Genomic DNA, 17,217 nt, shown 5'->3' on the forward strand with positions numbered 1-17,217 from the left:
TGACATCAACATTGTTTTCATACACATTTATATTTTTCCAGATATTTGTTTGATTTCTACCTTTTTTTCTTGTAAACCTTTTCGTATACACAAGAAAAATAATTCCTATACATGTTTGAAAAATTTCAAGTACATGATTAACATTTGTATACACGCTAAAAAAGTTCAATACATGAGAAATATTGTTTTCATACATATTTATAGTTTTTGTAAATAATTTTCTATACATGAGAAACATTTTTTATACACTTTCAACATTTTTAAAATGCTTGATTAACAATTTTTTAAATACATGATCGACTCTTTTCATACAAATTGTATATTTTTTGGCATACATTTTTCGTATACATGAGAAAAAAAATTAATACACATTTGACATTTCTTAAATGCATGACTAATATTTTTTAAGTGTTTTTGGGTATTACACTAGTGAATTCGTACGTGCAATGCATGTTGATATTAAGGTAGAAAATTAAATGCATTTAAATATTAGCCAGAAAATCAATTGAATGTTAATAGTATTAGGTAGGATATCAATTATGCGTAATTACATGGATATTCTATATTTGACATGTTATAAATTGCAAACATGTTTATCGCTCACCATGAAAGCGATATAAGTCGTTGGATCTATAATATTTGATGGCTGTTTTGTTGGATCTAGCCCTTTGGGGCTTTTTATATGTGTATAGATACGAAACAAAAGAAGAAAAGGCTGCAGGCCTGCGTTACCCGCTGGGCCGGCCCGTTCTAGTCGCTGCTTGAGGCGAGCCTGCACTGTGTCTCGCTCGTCGCGGCCTGCCTCTTTGTTGGAGCAGTGGCAATGGGCCTCGTTGGGTTTGGGCCATCATGGCTGTGGCTGGGCTTGGCCTTTTCGGGCCCGACGACCGGGGAAAGGTCGCTGGCGTGTCCGTCGGAGCGACTCTCTGGTTGGATGGATGGTTGTGCGCAGGCGCCGCCATGCCGCCGCGACAGGAGATTCGCTGCTGTGCAGCGCGATGGGGGGTGCTCCGCCGTGAGGTGGTGGGCGCCGGTGGAGCTGCCCGACGAACAGGTGGCAGGGGCAGCGCGGCCGTCTTCTCCGTCGTCCACCGGCGCCGCCCCGGTCAGTGTACGTCCTGGATCCACCACATCCGCACCCAGGCCCCATTCCCATTCAGGGTCTCTTTGATTCAAAGGATTTTCATAGGATCTTTGAAGGATTAGAATCCTTAGGAATTTTTCCTACGTTGATCGTTTGATGCGTAGGATTGAATCCTGTAGGATTTTTTGCTAAGGATTCATTTGTACTACATTTTACAGGAATTCTAACATCCACTCCAACCTCTTGAAAGAAATCCTTTGTTTTTCCCGTGACACAATCAAACAAACTCAAATCCTATAGGGATCCAATGGACATGCCATTCCAATCCTACGTTTTCCCTATTCCTGTGTTTTTGCAATCCTATGAATCAAAGAGGCCCTCAGTTTCTTCCATTCACTCTTTGATCCCTAATTTTGCTAGTAGTAATTTTGGAATCTGCACATTTTTTTTGTTTGGTACAGTGCATCCGTATTTGCTGTGCTTGGTGAGAGCGTCTGTCTAATTCAGTTCCAGCATCATACTGTATTTACATGTACCCAAGTTCACTGGCAGTACACATCTCTGAATTACTTGTAAGCAACACAAATCATTGTTAGGCCCAGTAACAGAACTCATTTTGATTCCACCAAGGATGACACTGACAGTGACTGATTGACGATCTTACAGAAATTGACTCAGGGATCTTCAGTCTTCAATTTCTACAGCCCTGATAATATTGCCTCATTCACTACACTACGCAGTTCATATATATCGGGTGCCAGTAGTATATCGCACAAGGCAGGGCATCGAAACCTAACCTAGGTTATGCCGGCCAATGGTCGACCTTGTAAGAAGTCTTAGGAAACTGCCAGGCCTCAAGATATCCATAGAAGATGGCGACATTTAGTGCTAGTTAACCCATCAGAAAGGCCTTTATTATAGTATAAGGTAGTACATTGTGCAGCAAGTTAGGCTACTGTGAAACTATGATATTGAAGCACAAACTGTCTTTTGGTTCTGGCTAGCTTCCAAACAAACAGCCAATTTTTCAGCTGCACAGCACTTGCTTCCGGAAAATACCAGGATGTTCCTGGGTCCTGGTTTATGCCTTTCCTTCCCTGCACAATCTTTAATAAGAGACGGATATATCTAGGTACAGCTAATTGTGTTGGTGTTTCTTAACATCAGACGCGGCATCAATTGTATCGTACCATTCATCGGCTAGCTTAGCTGCCAGCTAACAGGCTGGTCTGCTGAATAATCCAAGGCTCAACGCGTGCGGATGGATCCGTTGATCACGATGTGGAAGTTATGTTTAATTCCATACAAGTTGCATTTAATCCAGTAACATGACAGGGTTAGAGAACTAATTATATATTTTCCCTTTGGCTTATATATATATAGACACAGTGCCTCGTCCTTGTTAGCCCTTCACCAGTACTGGTGTACTACGAGTTGCTCCAGAGGAATTAGAGCAGGACCCAACATCCATCCACCTTGAAGGTAATTTTGCATCTCTCTCTTTATGTTCAGATGATTTTGCTTGCATCTGTCCATCTAGGTAGCTTGCCCATGCTTATGAATTATAACTCGTTCCTCATCTGCCTATGTTAGGATTCTAGTGCTGCCTTTTTTCAATAATTTTGGCTGGCAATCATCAGCTGCAACGAGTGGCAGGGAAGATATGATATGTGGTTCAAATTTGTTACAGCAGAAACGTAGAAAACATGGCGATGGTCCTAGATGCTTTTGCGTCCTATGTGCTAAACATGCTAACGGAGATGGCGAGGGAAGAGGTGCACATGCTGCTTGGATTCAGACGGGAGATCGACAAGATGGACATTAAACTTAGGGACCTCAAAAACTTCCTCGCCGATGCTGACAAGAGAAACATCACCGACAAGAGCGTGCAAGAGTGGGTGGGCGAGCTCAAGCGTGCCATGTATGAAGTTGCTGATATACTTGACCTCTGCCAGCTCAAGGCCATGGAGCGCCGTCCGTACACTTTAGATATGTGGTGCTTCAACCCCTTGCTCTTTTGCATGCGGAATCCCTCCCATGCCCACGACATCGGCACCCGCATCAAGGCGCTCAACAAGAGGCTCGACACCATCAAGGAGCAAAGCACTGCTTTCAGCTTCATCAATCTTAGTGCCTACGAGGATCGTAGCAGCAAGGTGCAAACATCTAATTCTGGTAATACCAGCCGTGAGACCTCAGGAGGGTTTGATCGGTTGGGTGTAGTTGGGGAGAAGATTGAAGAGGACACCAGAAAGCTGGTTGAGATCATGCTGACTGAAAAGGAGGGAAATACCAACATCATGGTGGTCGCTATTGTTGGCGTAGGCGGGATCGGTAAGACCACCCTTGCCCAGAAGGTCTTCAGTGATGAAACCGTTAAGGACGAGTTTGACAAGACGATATGGTTGAGCATCAACCAGAACATTGATAAGGTTGAGTTGCTCAGGACAATCATCACGCTCGCAGGGGGCATACACGGAGGTGAAAAGGCGTTGGCTGTGCTTCAGCCAATCCTTAGTACTGCCTTGACAGGGAAAAAGCTATTGCTGGTGCTAGATGATGTGTGGAGCCACGGAGCATGGGGTGATATCCTTGAAATACCATTGGCTAATGTTGTCGCCCAAGGTAGTCGAGTCCTTGTCACTACTAGAGATGAAAGAGTTGCCCGAGGGATGAAAGCTGTGCTTCCTTACCACCACATCGACAAATTAGGGGAGGAGGATGCCTGGTTATTGCTCAAAAAACAGGTATATAACTGAACTCCATTCATCAGTAGTAATTGCTAGTTCCTTAACTTGGAGTAGAAATATAATAATTGAACACACACTTTTGTTATTCTTTGAGATTACAAGATGAACCCATAACAATTTGACACTAGCCTCTGAGTAACTGCAGTTTATTTAAAACAAATGCAAACTTCTCCTTATTGACTGTCAGTTAAAACTGCTTGCAGATAGTCTCAAGTGAAATAAATGAACATGAAGTTGATACGCTCAAGGATATTGGGCTGAAAATTATAGCGAAATGTGATGGTTTGCCTCTTGCTGTTAAAGTAATGGGAGGACTCTTGTGTCAAAAGGACAATAAGCGCCGTGACTGGGAGATGGTTCTGGATGATTCCATATGGTCAGTATCTGGAATGCCTGAAGTGCTAAACCATGCAGTACATTTAAGCTATGAAGATTTACCTTCTTGCATCAAGCAATGCTTTCTATGCTACTCCCTTCTCCCCAAAACTGCATTGTTTGGAAGAGATGACATAATTGGCATGTGGATTAGCGAAGGATTTCTTCATGGACCCTCAGACGACTTAGAAGAATTAGGGAGCAAGTACTATAAGGAGCTGATACTGAGGAACCTTATAGAGCCAAATGCACAGTACCTTGATCAATGTGTCTGCAACATGCATGATGTTGTGCGCTCATTTGCTCAATTTGTGGCTAGAGATGAGGCATTGACAGCTCTCGGTGGAGAAACTAATATTGATAGTAAACTTAGTGCACATAAATTTCTTCGATTATCTCTTGAAAGCAAAGCATCAGAATCAGATGGGCTAGACTGGAGTTCTTTAGAAGCACAAAAGACATTGAGAACACTAATATCAGTTGGCCATATAAATATGAAGTCTAGTGATTCATTGGTTCATTTTCCATGTCTACGGACACTACATATTGATTCTGCACATGATGTTAGATTGGTAGAATCTTTGCATGAATTCAAGCACCTGCGGTACTTGTCCTTACAGAACTCTGATATATCTTGTCTGCCAGATAGCATTGGTAAGATGAAATTTTTGCAGTACATTAACCTTAGAGGATGCCAGCAATTTGTGGAACTTCCACATAGCATTGTAAAGTTATGGAAGCTAAGGTATCTTAACTTCAATAAAACAAGTATAAGTGGCATACCTAGGGGGTTCTGTGGTCTGACAAATTTGAGGATAATACATGGGTTTCCAGCTCGGATAGATGGTGAGTGGTGCAGTGTGGAAGAGTTGGGCCCTCTTTATCGGCTCAAGCATGTTGGAATACAGGGGTTAGAGAATTTAACTACTTCCTCGTCTGCAGCAAAGGCAAAGCTTGGTGAGAAGGTGCATCTTACCAACCTAGACTTAACATGCAGTAGTATATTGGGTGACAATGGGCTGATTAGAGAGGAAGATATGGTCTCTGAGGAAGAGCAACAACGAATAGAGAAGGTGTTTGATGAGCTCTGCCCTCCGCCCAGGTTAGAATATCTTGCCATTGAAGGATATTTTGGCCGATGGCTCCCAAGGTGGATGATGTCATCATCAGCTGTGCCCCTAAAGAGCTTGAGAACTTTGATGATTGACGACCTGGCTTGCTGCACACAGCTTCCTGATGGCTTATGTCAGCTCCCTTATTTGGAGTTCATTCAGATCAACCGTGCTCCAGCCATCAAGCGTGTTGGACCAGATTTCCTGCAATCCTACCATCAGCACAGCCCTCGTCCTTCCCAGGTGGTTATCGCATTTCCGAGATTGCATGTGATGAATTTAGCGGGAATGGTGGAATGGGAAGAGTGGGAGTGGGAGGAGCAAGTGCAAGCCTTTCCTGTCTTACAGAATCTTGCGCTAATTAGCTGTAAATTGCGGCGTCTTCCTCCGGGCCTTGCCTACCAGGCAAGAGCTTTGAATGTATTGTCCATACAACAAGTCCAGGGTCTCAGCTCTCTAGAGAACTTCGGATCTCTGGTCGAGCTGGAAGTGGCTGGAGGCCTTGACCTAGAGAGGATCACTAATCTCCCCAGACTAAAGAAGCTTACCATCAAGAACTGCTCAAAGGTGAAGTTGCTAGAAGGTGTTCCTGCACTCCAGACTCTCGTGCTCGTGGATTTAGACATGGAGACACTCCCAGAATACATGAGAGGTATAAATGCAAGGCATTTGGAGCTCTACTGCAGCCTAGCACTGCTCGCTTCCATAGCCGCCGGGCAATCTGGTCCTTTGTGGGACAAGTTCAGCCATGTTGAGCATGTCAAGGCATATGCACAGGAAGGAGATACTCCAAGAAAATGGTTTGTCCTGTACACAGCTAATCCCTACAACTTGGAGACAAATGTCAGCCGCTCTTTCATGTCCAGAGGTATTACAGAAACTTAGCATTGCTCGTTCATCTTAATTTGTCTATTTATTCTTGTTGTTTTTACCTGTTTGTTTTCTACCTTACGTCAGTATGTTGGAGTTTTATTGGACAACAAACACTTGTTAGTAATGTCAACATAGATGTATTGCTAGCTTTTTCTCTAAGAAAATAGATGAATGGCTTTTCTTTTGTTTGTAGTGGTTATTTGTTGACCAATGCTACTTCCTGACTTGGCGAATTGTAAAAAAACCACCACATTAGAAGTTCAGTGCCGGAATTGCCACCACATTCCTTGGGCGCCCCAAAACTCCACCACTTTCCTTGCTAATTTTCTCAATAAACACTTATCACGTATTTAGGTCATTTTAATGACATTACTGACATGTTGGGCCCATCTATAAGCTCTGACATGCATAAACGGTCCATTGTGTTTGTTGACTGTTACATTAGACATGGGGTCCATCAGTCATCAATTAAACTGACAGAAGGGTCCCTGAAAAATTGCACAATGCATCCTAAAACAAAATAGATTACAATTGGGCCCCTAAAATTGAACGTGTCACCACTGGCCCGAGGATGGGAGCAGCAGCAGTACGACGACGGCTCCGGCGCTGTGGAGATGGCCGACACGCAGAACAGCAAGGAGGCAGAGGTGGCGGACAACTCCCTAGTGGCGGCCGTCTTCCCCAAATGTGGCGGCCTTCTCGCACCACTGCTGCCTCGACCTCGTCCTGGCGCCATGGTGGAGGTGGCCGCTCCGGCGGCTCCCAGTTCCACGGCGTCCACCCTTCTCTAGCTACATCTGCCCGAGGCGGAGGTAGGTGAATTCCAATCCCGCCTGCCACGGCCATGGCCGCTCCAACATCACCTGGACCCAGTGCGCGTCAAGCCGGACAACGGAGAAGGCGACCTGATGACATGAGCAGGGAACCGACTCTCCACGCGCCATATAGGAGGAGGGTGGAGCTCATCGGGGCAGGGGAGGCGCGTTGCGGGAGCCTCTGGATCCGGTGTGGTGCCCCGCAGGACGGGAAGCGGGGCGGTGGATCTCGCCGGCGCTGAGAAGGACAATAAGAGGGAGAAGGTTGAGGGGTCGATGCGACGCCCCTCTAGCCATGGCCATGGTATGGGTAGGGAGGGGAGCAAGCGAGCAGGGGAAGATGAGGGGAGCGCAATGTCGGCGGCGAGGTCGTCGGGGCTTGGCCGGCGTGGTTGTGTGCGCAGGAGGCGGCGGCTGCTTGGCCACTACGGGAGGGAGGGGATGGGTTGGGTGGGATGGAACCCTGACAGGTGGGCAATCGTTTGACTTAACAGTCAATGCCGTCTGTGTTGATCATTTAGTGCCACGTGGATCTGACCAATGGGCCCGACATGTCAGAAATCAGATTAATTCTGCTTAAATCGGTCATAAGTGTTTATTGAGAAAATTAGCGGAAAATGGTGGATTTTTGCGACGCCCAAGGAATGTGGTGGCAATTCCAGAACTGAACTTCAAATGTGGTGGTTTTTTGCAATTCACTCTGATTTGGCTGGAGTCCCTCATTTGCTAAGTTTCTTTTGTTCTCATTTGTCCCCTACTTCCCCTGCTCAGATGTCATTTCTGGATCCCAAAATTTCAACTCCTCACATTTTAGCTCTTGCTTTGCAAGAAATGGATTTTATAATCACTTTTCGGCTTTCTTCTTATGCAGGAACCTTATCTTCTTTTGAGGACACACAAAGATTTGAATCAATCTTCAGAATGACAAGAAAAACCTTTAGCTACATCTGCAGCTTGGTGTGTGTGCCGTCATTGGAAGATATGAACAGGTATACCTTTGTCGACGGGAGGGTACTCTGCCTGGAAGATCGAGTGGCCATTGCTCTAAGAATGTTGTACTCTAGCAAGCCACCAGAGACTTTAGGATCCTCTGTTGATGTAAACAAGTCAATCATCTTGTCGGTAACTGAGAGGTTTATTGATGCTGTGTTCAAACGAGCAAGGCACCACTTGTGCTGGCCAGACTCCAGTAAAATGGATAAGATCAAATCCATGTTTGGCAAGATCTACAATATGCATAACTGTTGCGGTGTTATATATACAACTCACATCCCATTTGGACCAAACCGCGACCATGAGAAAAATGGCAGCATTCAAATGCAAGTCGTCGTTGATACAGAGACAAGGTTCATGAACATTTGGTTGGAATTGGCAGATAGCATGACCCAGTTGAGCATTTTGCATGACTCTGAAATCTTTGAGGGGTGCGAGAAGCGTGATTGGCTGAATGGCAGCAAGCTGAAGGCAGCATTAGATGGGTCAGAAGTCAGGGAATACATAATTGGTGATGCAGGATACCCTCTTCTCTCATGGCTAATCACACCTTACCAGGAAGACCTCTCAGACTCCAAGGTAGAGTTCAATAGGAGACACTCTGCAGCCACAACCTGCGCGCCAAAGGCGCTGGCGTGGTTCCAAGATACATGGAAGTACCTGCAGGGAGATGCGTGGTGGCCGGTCAATCCGGAAACTATGTCTAAGATTATCTGTGCCTTCTGCATGTTGCATAACATAGTCATAGATATGGAGGAGGATGCAGCAGTGCAGAACACTGAGAATGTTCGCCGGTTGAAAAATGAAGATGCCGTCAGGGTAAGGGATATGCTGTTACAACACTTCTTGATTGGAAGGTCATCTGAATCAGGAGGTGAATTAACACATCTTAATTTGTTCGTTTTGTCGTTCTGTCTACTAATTTTCCATATTTATCTCCTCCTGTTGTTTCCCTCCTTCATCTCATTAGTTGGCTCAGTAGATACAGAGGAGGACGAAGAATTAGCTGCATCATTATCCAGAAGCTCATCATTATCCCAGACTCCTAGTGGCTCAGGAGATGAAGACAAGGAACAAGAAGCGCAGAGAAGAACAGATTGCTAAGCAAGTGGTCATTATCTAAAAGAAATTCTCTAGCATGCTGTGATTCGAGTCATGTATTCTCTCGATCCAGCAATATCGCAAAACTCCCTTCTTATAGGTATGTGAGAATCTTTAACTAAACTCCCCTGGCTTTATATCAATTACATAACCCCAGAAGAAAGGTAACTGATTCAACTGTTAGCTGTGTGCTAAGCAAAACATCAGTAGCTATTAACTGAGAGTCTTGTGTATTTCCCTCTCTGCTGACAAGTGCCTTAATTGATGGTATATTGAATAAGATCTGTGATCTGGATAATAAAATTAGCAGCTATACTAAGAATAATTGATATGTTAAACCCTATTGCATGGTCGTATATCTGAATAATCAAAACCTTGGTCTGATCAGGTAGAAGTGAAGCACTTCATCCTGCTGGTTGGAGCTTTTGAATGCACGATGCAAAATCAAAGGTGCAATGGAGCCAGAGACTGCTCTGAGAGTGCTAATGAATTGAAGTTCAACGTTTGTTTTAAAAATAATTGGTCACCTATCTATTTGGCAAAGATGTTGTGCTCAATGTAAATCTCAAAATACATATTAGGCCCTATATATATGGATATAGGGAGTACCGATGATGGTGAATCTCTTCTGCATGTTCCTCGACTAGAGAATATACATTCTCTTTAGCTCCTATAACCTAGCCTTTGTAGGATTGCTTTAGATAGGAAGAATCGGCATGAGTCAGCCTTGCTATCATTTGTTGAATCAGCTTCAGTATCTTTTCTGAAACTGCCATTATCATCACTGATCTATTCTCCTTGAAACATTTTGCTTCTACATCAGTCTGCACATAAAATTCCAATCAATGAAAGGCCGGGACAGACGACCAAAAAATAAATAAATAAATCTCTTGCTCTCTGCATTTTTGGGCGGTAACACACTGCATGCCTATATATATATGTTAAGAAAATTAATGTTGGTGTGTCAACCATTTATAGTCGGGTTTCTATGTCTTTTTTCTTGGATCATTTGGTTTTTCCTTTTTGGTTTTTGTACTTTTTTCTGGTTTTCTTCTGTTTCTTCCATCTTTTGATTTCACTTTTCCGTTTTCTTCTTTCCTTTTCATCTTTATAAACATATCTTTATACATAAACATATTCAAATAAGTGGTGAATATTTTATAATACATGACATCTTTTTACAACACGATGAACATTTTCAATTTTTGACAGACATTTTATTAATAAAGGATGATTTTTTAAATAAACTTGTTCTAACGATATTTTTCAAGAAAATGTTTTCGAATTTTCCTAGTTTTTTAATAAAATTTCTCAAAAAAAAACTAAGGTTATTCGGTCGAGCTTGGGGCTTTTTGCCCACCTCCTTCCAGCCCAGGCCCAGATCGGCTGGAGAAAGGCGTAACCTTGTCTCAAAAAAAAAAAGCGTAACCCCGTCCCCGGCAACGTCTCTGCTCTCTTCCACGCCGCCGGCGTCCCTCGCTCCTCCGTCCGCTTCTATCCTCCCTCCCGCCCACTTCCTCCGCCCGTTCCTATCCTTCGTGCGGCGTTCACATGGAAGAAAGAGAGAGGAAGGTGAGAAAGGCGGGCCGCGCGCTGACGTGCCCTGTTGCCTGACGACCCGTGAGCTGCGTGCGGTGGGGCGTCCACGGAGGCGGCGAGTCGGCTCCCGCCGACTGCACACGGCGGCGAACTGGGCAGCGGTTTCCACGGGGGTGGCGAGATGGGCGCCTCAAACTGTCGAAGTGCGAAGTAAGTTGGGTTTAGAGGTCAAATTCCCCATCCGGAAAACGCAAGAAAAATGCCCGCGCGCCAACTCCGCCGCAGCAGCCACCACCTCACCATCGCCGAGGCCGCCGCCGCTAAATCCCACGCCACGCTGCTCAAGTCCGGCGTCACCTCCCCAACGCCCTGGAACCAGCTCCTCACCGCCTACTCCCTCACCCCACTCGGCCTCGTCGCCGCGCCCGCGCGCCAGGTGTTCGACCAAATCCCCCGCCCGGACGCTGCCTCCTGGAACTCCCTCCTCACCGCTTATGTCTCCGCCGGCGCGCACCCCGCCGCGTGCCGCCTCCTCTCGGCGCCCAGCTCGCAGTGTGGGGCCCTGGCAAATTCTAGAAGGATCTTTGATGAAATTGGGAACAGAAGGGATTTGATCTCATGGAACGCAATGCTTGGAGCTTACGCTTCCCATGGGATGGAGCATGAGGCGATGGGATTCTTTGCTAACATGATGCGAGCGGGTGGAGTGCAGCCTGACATGTATAGTTTCACAAGTATCATAAGTGCGTGCGCGGAGCATCGTGATCAGGGAGGGACAGTAATTCATGGTCTGGTGATCAAGAATGGCTTTGAAGGAGTTACGCATGTTTGCAATGCTCTAATTGCCATGTACACTAGATTTAGTGAGAACTGCATGATGGAAGATGCATATAAGTGCTTTGATTCCTTGCTGCTCAAGGACACCGTCTCCTGGAATTCTATGTTAACTGGGTATTCGCAGCACGGCTTGAGCGCTGATGCCTTGAGATTCTTCAGATGTGTGCAGTCAGAAAATATTAGAACTGACGAGTATGCATTCTCTGCTGCCCTGCGTTCATGCTCAGACCTTGCTTTACTTAGGCTAGGTAGACAAATACACGGTTTAGTCACCCATTCTGGTTTTGCCTCCAACAATTTTGTTTCCAGCTCGCTGATCTTCATGTATTCTAAGAGTGGTGTTCTTGATGATGCAATGAAGTCTTTTGAGGAGGCAGACAAGAGTAGCTCGGTGCCATGGAACTCTATGATGTTTGGTTATGCGCAGCATGGACAGGCCCAGGCCGTGCGCAGCCTCTTCAATCAGATGCTGGAGCTTAAGGTTCCTTTGGATCATATTACATTTGTTGGCCTGATTACTGCCTGCAGTCATGCTGGTCTTGTGGATGAAGGTTCAGAAATCCTCAATACGATGGAAAATAGGTATGGAATTCCTCTTCGGATGGAGCATTATGCATGCGGCATTGATCTGTATGGGAGGGCTGGGCAGCTTGACAAAGCAAGAGAGCTTATTGACTCTATGCCATTTGAACCAGACGCCATGGTGTGGATGACCCTATTAGGTGCTTGCAGAATCCATGGGGATATGGAACTAGCGAGTGATGTGGCCAGCCATCTATTGGAGGCAGAACCTAGACAGCACTCCACCTATGTTCTCCTCTCCAGCATGTATTCTGGTCTTGGGATGTGGAGTGATAGAGCAATCGTGCAGAAGGAAATGAAGAATAAAGGATTAAGCAAAGTCCCTGGTTGGAGCTGGATCGAGGTGAAGAATGAGGTGCACTCTTTCAATGCAGAGGATGGATCGCACCCAAGGATGGATGAAATATATGAGATGTTGAGTTTGTTGCTTCACAATTTTCCTGTGCAGCCTGTGCATCAAGAAACAACTGGAGCCATCGACTGCTGTGAGCAATTTGCCTCTTAATATTTTTATCATTATCATTTTACATTTATTTGCCGCAATTCTGCTCTTCGAGTTTATAACCACCGTCAGTTTATTCACACACATGATATTTTGGTTGGCCACAGAACTATCAAATTATGGGATTCCACTCAATTAAAGATCAGGACAGATGAGAGAAAGAAAAAATCAATCTCCTACTCTATGTATAAGCTGTGCGTACCAACATATGGGCATTTTTTCCTTTAAAATATAGCATTTGCAAGCCACCTTCTGGCCTCACAAGTAAAAACAACTATTTAAAATGGCAGTCGGCACATAACAAGTGAAAATTGTTGAAATATAGATGGCTTTAGGCGTATAAAACAATTACAAAAAAACCTCTAAAGGCCTATGTGGGTGTCCTGATTAGGTGGTGGGAAGTTTAGTACCACATCAGGACTGGAGGAAGTTTTGGACCTCCTTAAAAGGGATTCTCTTCTACATGCTATTGAATCATGAGGACAGTGGTTCCCGCGCGTTCCTCCTCCACCGTACCGAGCTCAGACCTATAGCATGCACGCGCTTAATTTTTGCGGTCTGGAATGGATAACTAATGTGCAATTAATTACAACTAGATATTTTTACAATGTTAACATACAGATAGAGAAAAATAATAATGTTGTCGTAACTTTTCTTCTTCACTTTCTTAATAACTATTTCTTCCCATGCTCACTTTAATTCTTCTATTGATATTGCCCATAGTTGGACCAAGAACTCCCAAACTCCCTTGGAAGAATTTTTTCCCTTAGGGTTGTAGTTCCCCACTATACTCTCGCCGTGGCTTTTCGGTTGGGCATACCCTGTCCCTACCCTAGCCCCTGGTTGTCGCGTCAGGCACTGTTCGGCCCCTACCCTCCACCCTGGGGCATAGCTAGCCCATGTAACCCTAGACCTTATAATTTATACTATACCCTAGATTTGTTTACTCTAAAATATACCTCTATTTGCTACTTGGTGATACTAGTCTCGAGCAAACATTTACGTAGGGGTGAAAATCTTATCAAATTGGCGACGTGGGACTAAAAACATCCAGGTATAGTGGGTCAATCATATTTGACGCCTTAAGTGTCAAATTGACGGTGAAACACACAGGCGCATGTGTGTTTGGGCCGAACATTTACACTTTATTTTATATGTCCTTTTTCTTCAGTTTTTTATTGGTTCTTTTGGGTTTTGTTCTTTTTTCTTTTTGCTTTCTTCTTTTTTTTGATTTTTGCAGAATTCTCTTTCCGTTTTATTCCTTTATTTTACTTTTAAACACATTTTTATACATAAATATTATTTTAATAAACGGTGAATATCTTTTACATACACGACAAACTTTTACAATACGGTGAACATCTTCAAAATATAGAAAATATTTCTATTAATAAGCGACGAACTTATTTTTTAAAAATCAAGTCTTAAACTTGTTTAACAATAATTTTCAAGTTCTTTTTGTTTTTTTACAAAATTTCTGAAAACAAGAAAAATCATGCTTTGGGCAGCCAATATTTGACGCCACTCGCGGTGGTCGCCACCTCCCTCCAGCCCAGGCCCAGGTCGGCCGAAGAAAGAAGGCTCGGCCCTCTCAACGGCGGCCCAGGCTACACGTCTGCTCTCTTCCACACCGCCGGCGTCCCTTGCTCCTCCGTCCGCTTCTATCCTCCCTCCCGGCGACTTGCTCCGCCCGCTCCTATCCACCGTGCGGCGCTCGCATGGACGACGGGCCGCGCGGTGTCGTGCCCTGTCGCCTGACGACGGAGGCGGCACGGTCAGCTGCGTGCGGTGGGAGGTAGAGAAGAAATGCCCACGCGCCGCTACCCTCTCACCATCGCCGCCGCCGTTGCCGCTAAATCCCACGCCACGCTGCTCAAGTCAGGCGTCACTTCCCCCACGCCCTGGAACCAGCTCCTCACCGCATACTCCCTCTCCCCGCTCGGCCTCGTCGCCGCGCGCCAGGTGTTCGACCAAATACCCCGCCCGGACGCCGCCTCCTGGAACTCCCTCCTCACCGCGCACGTCTCCGCCGGCGCGCATTCCGCTGCATACCGCATCTTCCAAGCCATGCACGAGCAGGGACTCGCCGCCAACACCTTCGCCCTCGGCCCCACTCTCCGCTCCGCTGCTGCCGTGGGCTGCCCTGCTCTCGGCGCCCAGCTGCACTCGCTCATCGTCAAAGCTATCCTGGCCGACAATGTCTTTGCTGCGACCGCATTGCTTCACATGTATGCCAAATGTGGCCGCAAGAGGGATGCTCGTCGGGTGTTCGATGGAATGCCGGAGCGGAACACTGTTTCTTGGAACGCCCTCGTTGCTGGTTATGTGGAGTCTGGGAAGGTTGCTCCAGCAGTTCGGCTGTTTGTTGAGATGGAGAGGGAGGGGTTGCTTCCTGATGAGGCAACATTCGCGGCGTTGCTCACAGCGGTTGATGACTCCAGTCATTTCTTGATGCATCAGCTGCATGGGAAGATTGTCAAATATGGATCGGCATTGGGTTTGATAGTGTTGAATGCAGCAATCACTGCCTACTCACAATGTGGGGCCCTGGCAAATTCTAGAAGGATCTTTGATGAAATTGGGAACAGAAGGGATTTGATCTCATGGAACGCAATGCTTGGAGCTTACGCTTCCCATGGGATGGAGCATGAGGCGATGGGATTCTTTGCTAACATGATGCGAGCGGGTGGAGTGCAGCCTGACATGTATAGTTTCACAAGTATCATAAGTGCGTGCGCGGAGCATCGTGATCAGGGAGGGACAGTAATTCATGGTCTGGTGATCAAGAATGGCTTTGAAGGAGTTACGCATGTTTGCAATGCTCTAATTGCCATGTACACTAGATTTAGTGAGAACTGCATGATGGAAGATGCATATAAGTGCTTTGATTCCTTGCTGCTCAAGGACACCGTCTCCTGGAATTCTATGTTAACTGGGTATTCGCAGCACGGCTTGAGCGCTGATGCCTTGAGATTCTTCAGATGTGTGCAGTCAGAAAATATTAGAACTGACGAGTATGCATTCTCTGCTGCCCTGCGTTCATGCTCAGACCTTGCTTTACTTAGGCTAGGTAGACAAATACACGGTTTAGTCACCCATTCTGGTTTTGCCTCCAACAATTTTGTTTCCAGCTCGCTGATCTTCATGTATTCTAAGAGTGGTGTTCTTGATGATGCAATGAAGTCTTTTGAGGAGGCAGACAAGAGTAGCTCGGTGCCATGGAACTCTATGATGTTTGGTTATGCGCAGCATGGACAGGCCCAGGCCGTGCGCAGCCTCTTCAATCAGATGCTGGAGCTTAAGGTTCCTTTGGATCATATTACATTTGTTGGCCTGATTACTGCCTGCAGTCATGCTGGTCTTGTGGATGAAGGTTCAGAAATCCTCAATACGATGGAAAATAGGTATGGAATTCCTCTTCGGATGGAGCATTATGCATGCGGCATTGATCTGTATGGGAGGGCTGGGCAGCTTGACAAAGCAAGAGAGCTTATTGACTCTATGCCATTTGAACCAGACGCCATGGTGTGGATGACCCTATTAGGTGCTTGCAGAATCCATGGGGATATGGAACTAGCGAGTGATGTGGCCAGCCATCTATTGGAGGCAGAACCTAGACAGCACTCCACCTATGTTCTCCTCTCCAGCATGTATTCTGGTCTTGGGATGTGGAGTGATAGAGCAATCGTGCAGAAGGAAATGAAGAATAAAGGATTAAGCAAAGTCCCTGGTTGGAGCTGGATCGAGGTGAAGAATGAGGTGCACTCTTTCAATGCAGAGGATGGATCGCACCCAAGGATGGATGAAATATATGAGATGTTGAGTTTGTTGCTTCACAATTTTCCTGTGCAGCCTGTGCATCAAGAAACAACTGGAGCCATCGACTGCTGTGAGCAATTTGCCTCTTAATATTTTTATCATTATCATTTTACATTTATTTGCCGCAATTCTGCTCTTCGAGTTTATAACCGCCGTCAGTTTATTCACACACATGATATTTTGGTTGGCCACAGAACTATCAAATTATGGGATTCCACTCAATTAAAGATCAGGACAGATGAGAGAAAGAAAAAATCAATCTCCTACTCTATGTATAAGCTGTGCGTACCAACATATGGGCATTTTTTCCTTTAAAATATAGCATTTGCAAGCCACCTTCTGGCCTCACAAGTAAAAACAACTATTTAAAATGGCAGTCGGCACATAACAAGTGAAAATTGTTGAAATATAGATGGCTTTAGGCGTATAAAACAATTACAAAAAAACCTCTAAAGGCCTATGTGGGTGTCCTGATTAGGTGGTGGGAAGTTTAGTACCACATCAGGACTGGAGGAAGTTTTGGACCTCCTTAAAAGGGATTCTCTTCTACATGCTATTGAATCATGAGGACAGTGGTTCCCGCGCGTTCCTCCTCCACCGTACCGAGCTCAGACCTATAGCATGCACGCGCTTAATTTTTGCGGTCTGGAATGGATAACTAATGTGCAATTAATTACAACTAGATATTTTTACAATGTTAACATACAGATAGAGAAAAATAATAATGTTGTCGTAACTTTTCTTCTTCACTTTCTTAATAACTATTTCTTCCCATGCTCACTTTAATTCTTCTATTGATGTTGCCCATAGTTGGACCAAGAACTCCCAAACTCCC

General features: G+C 45.4%; 1 protein-coding gene and 2 pseudogenes across 11 annotated transcripts; all 3 read left to right on the forward strand.

The window, feature by feature from the left end:
• The first annotated feature begins 866 nt into the window (after positions 1 to 866).
• On the forward strand, positions 867 to 9,907 carry LOC125512696 (putative disease resistance protein RGA3). Of its 11 annotated transcripts, none has more exons than XM_087531107.1 (8): positions 877 to 1,111; positions 2,252 to 2,371; positions 2,468 to 2,566; positions 2,678 to 3,831; positions 4,038 to 6,189; positions 7,881 to 8,876; positions 8,973 to 9,203; positions 9,492 to 9,907. In XM_087531107.1, the coding sequence occupies exons 4-7, from the start codon at positions 2,791 to 2,793 to the stop codon at positions 9,104 to 9,106; spliced, it is 4,323 nt and encodes a 1,440-aa protein (XP_087387233.1). In that variant the 5' UTR covers positions 877 to 1,111; positions 2,252 to 2,371; positions 2,468 to 2,566; positions 2,678 to 2,790; the 3' UTR covers positions 9,107 to 9,203; positions 9,492 to 9,907. The 11 variants fall into 11 exon arrangements, with proteins under 11 accessions (XP_048533752.2, XP_048533749.2, XP_048533751.2 ...); XM_087531108.1 differs by having other exon boundaries at positions 877 to 1,105; XM_048677792.2 differs by having other exon boundaries at positions 872 to 1,111; positions 2,252 to 2,566; positions 8,982 to 9,203.
• A 607-nt stretch (positions 9,908 to 10,514) lies between these two features.
• LOC125512700 (putative pentatricopeptide repeat-containing protein At3g25970 pseudogene) lies at positions 10,515 to 12,590 on the forward strand (annotated as a pseudogene).
• A 1,507-nt stretch (positions 12,591 to 14,097) lies between these two features.
• On the forward strand, positions 14,098 to 16,496 carry LOC147963628 (putative pentatricopeptide repeat-containing protein At3g25970 pseudogene; annotated as a pseudogene).
• The last annotated feature ends 721 nt before the right edge of the window (positions 16,497 to 17,217 follow it).

Source organism: Triticum urartu, chromosome 6A (assembly GCF_056163025.1).
Source record: "Triticum urartu cultivar PI428250 chromosome 6A, HENAU_Tu73, whole genome shotgun sequence".
In the NCBI taxonomy this organism is placed as follows: Eukaryota; Viridiplantae; Streptophyta; class Magnoliopsida; order Poales; family Poaceae; genus Triticum; species Triticum urartu.

Excerpts from the sequence above, each read along its gene's own strand:
- LOC125512696 (XM_048677791.2), top strand. The coding sequence starts at position 2,791 with ATGGCGATGGTCCTAGATGCTTTTGCGTCCTATGTGCTAAACATGCTA. Across the intron at positions 3,832-4,037 it reads GGTTATTGCTCAAAAAACAG|ATAGTCTCAAGTGAAATAAA; the intron begins GTATATAACTGA and ends AACTGCTTGCAG. Across the intron at positions 8,877-8,972 it reads AAGGTCATCTGAATCAGGAG|TTGGCTCAGTAGATACAGAG; the intron begins GTGAATTAACAC and ends TCATCTCATTAG.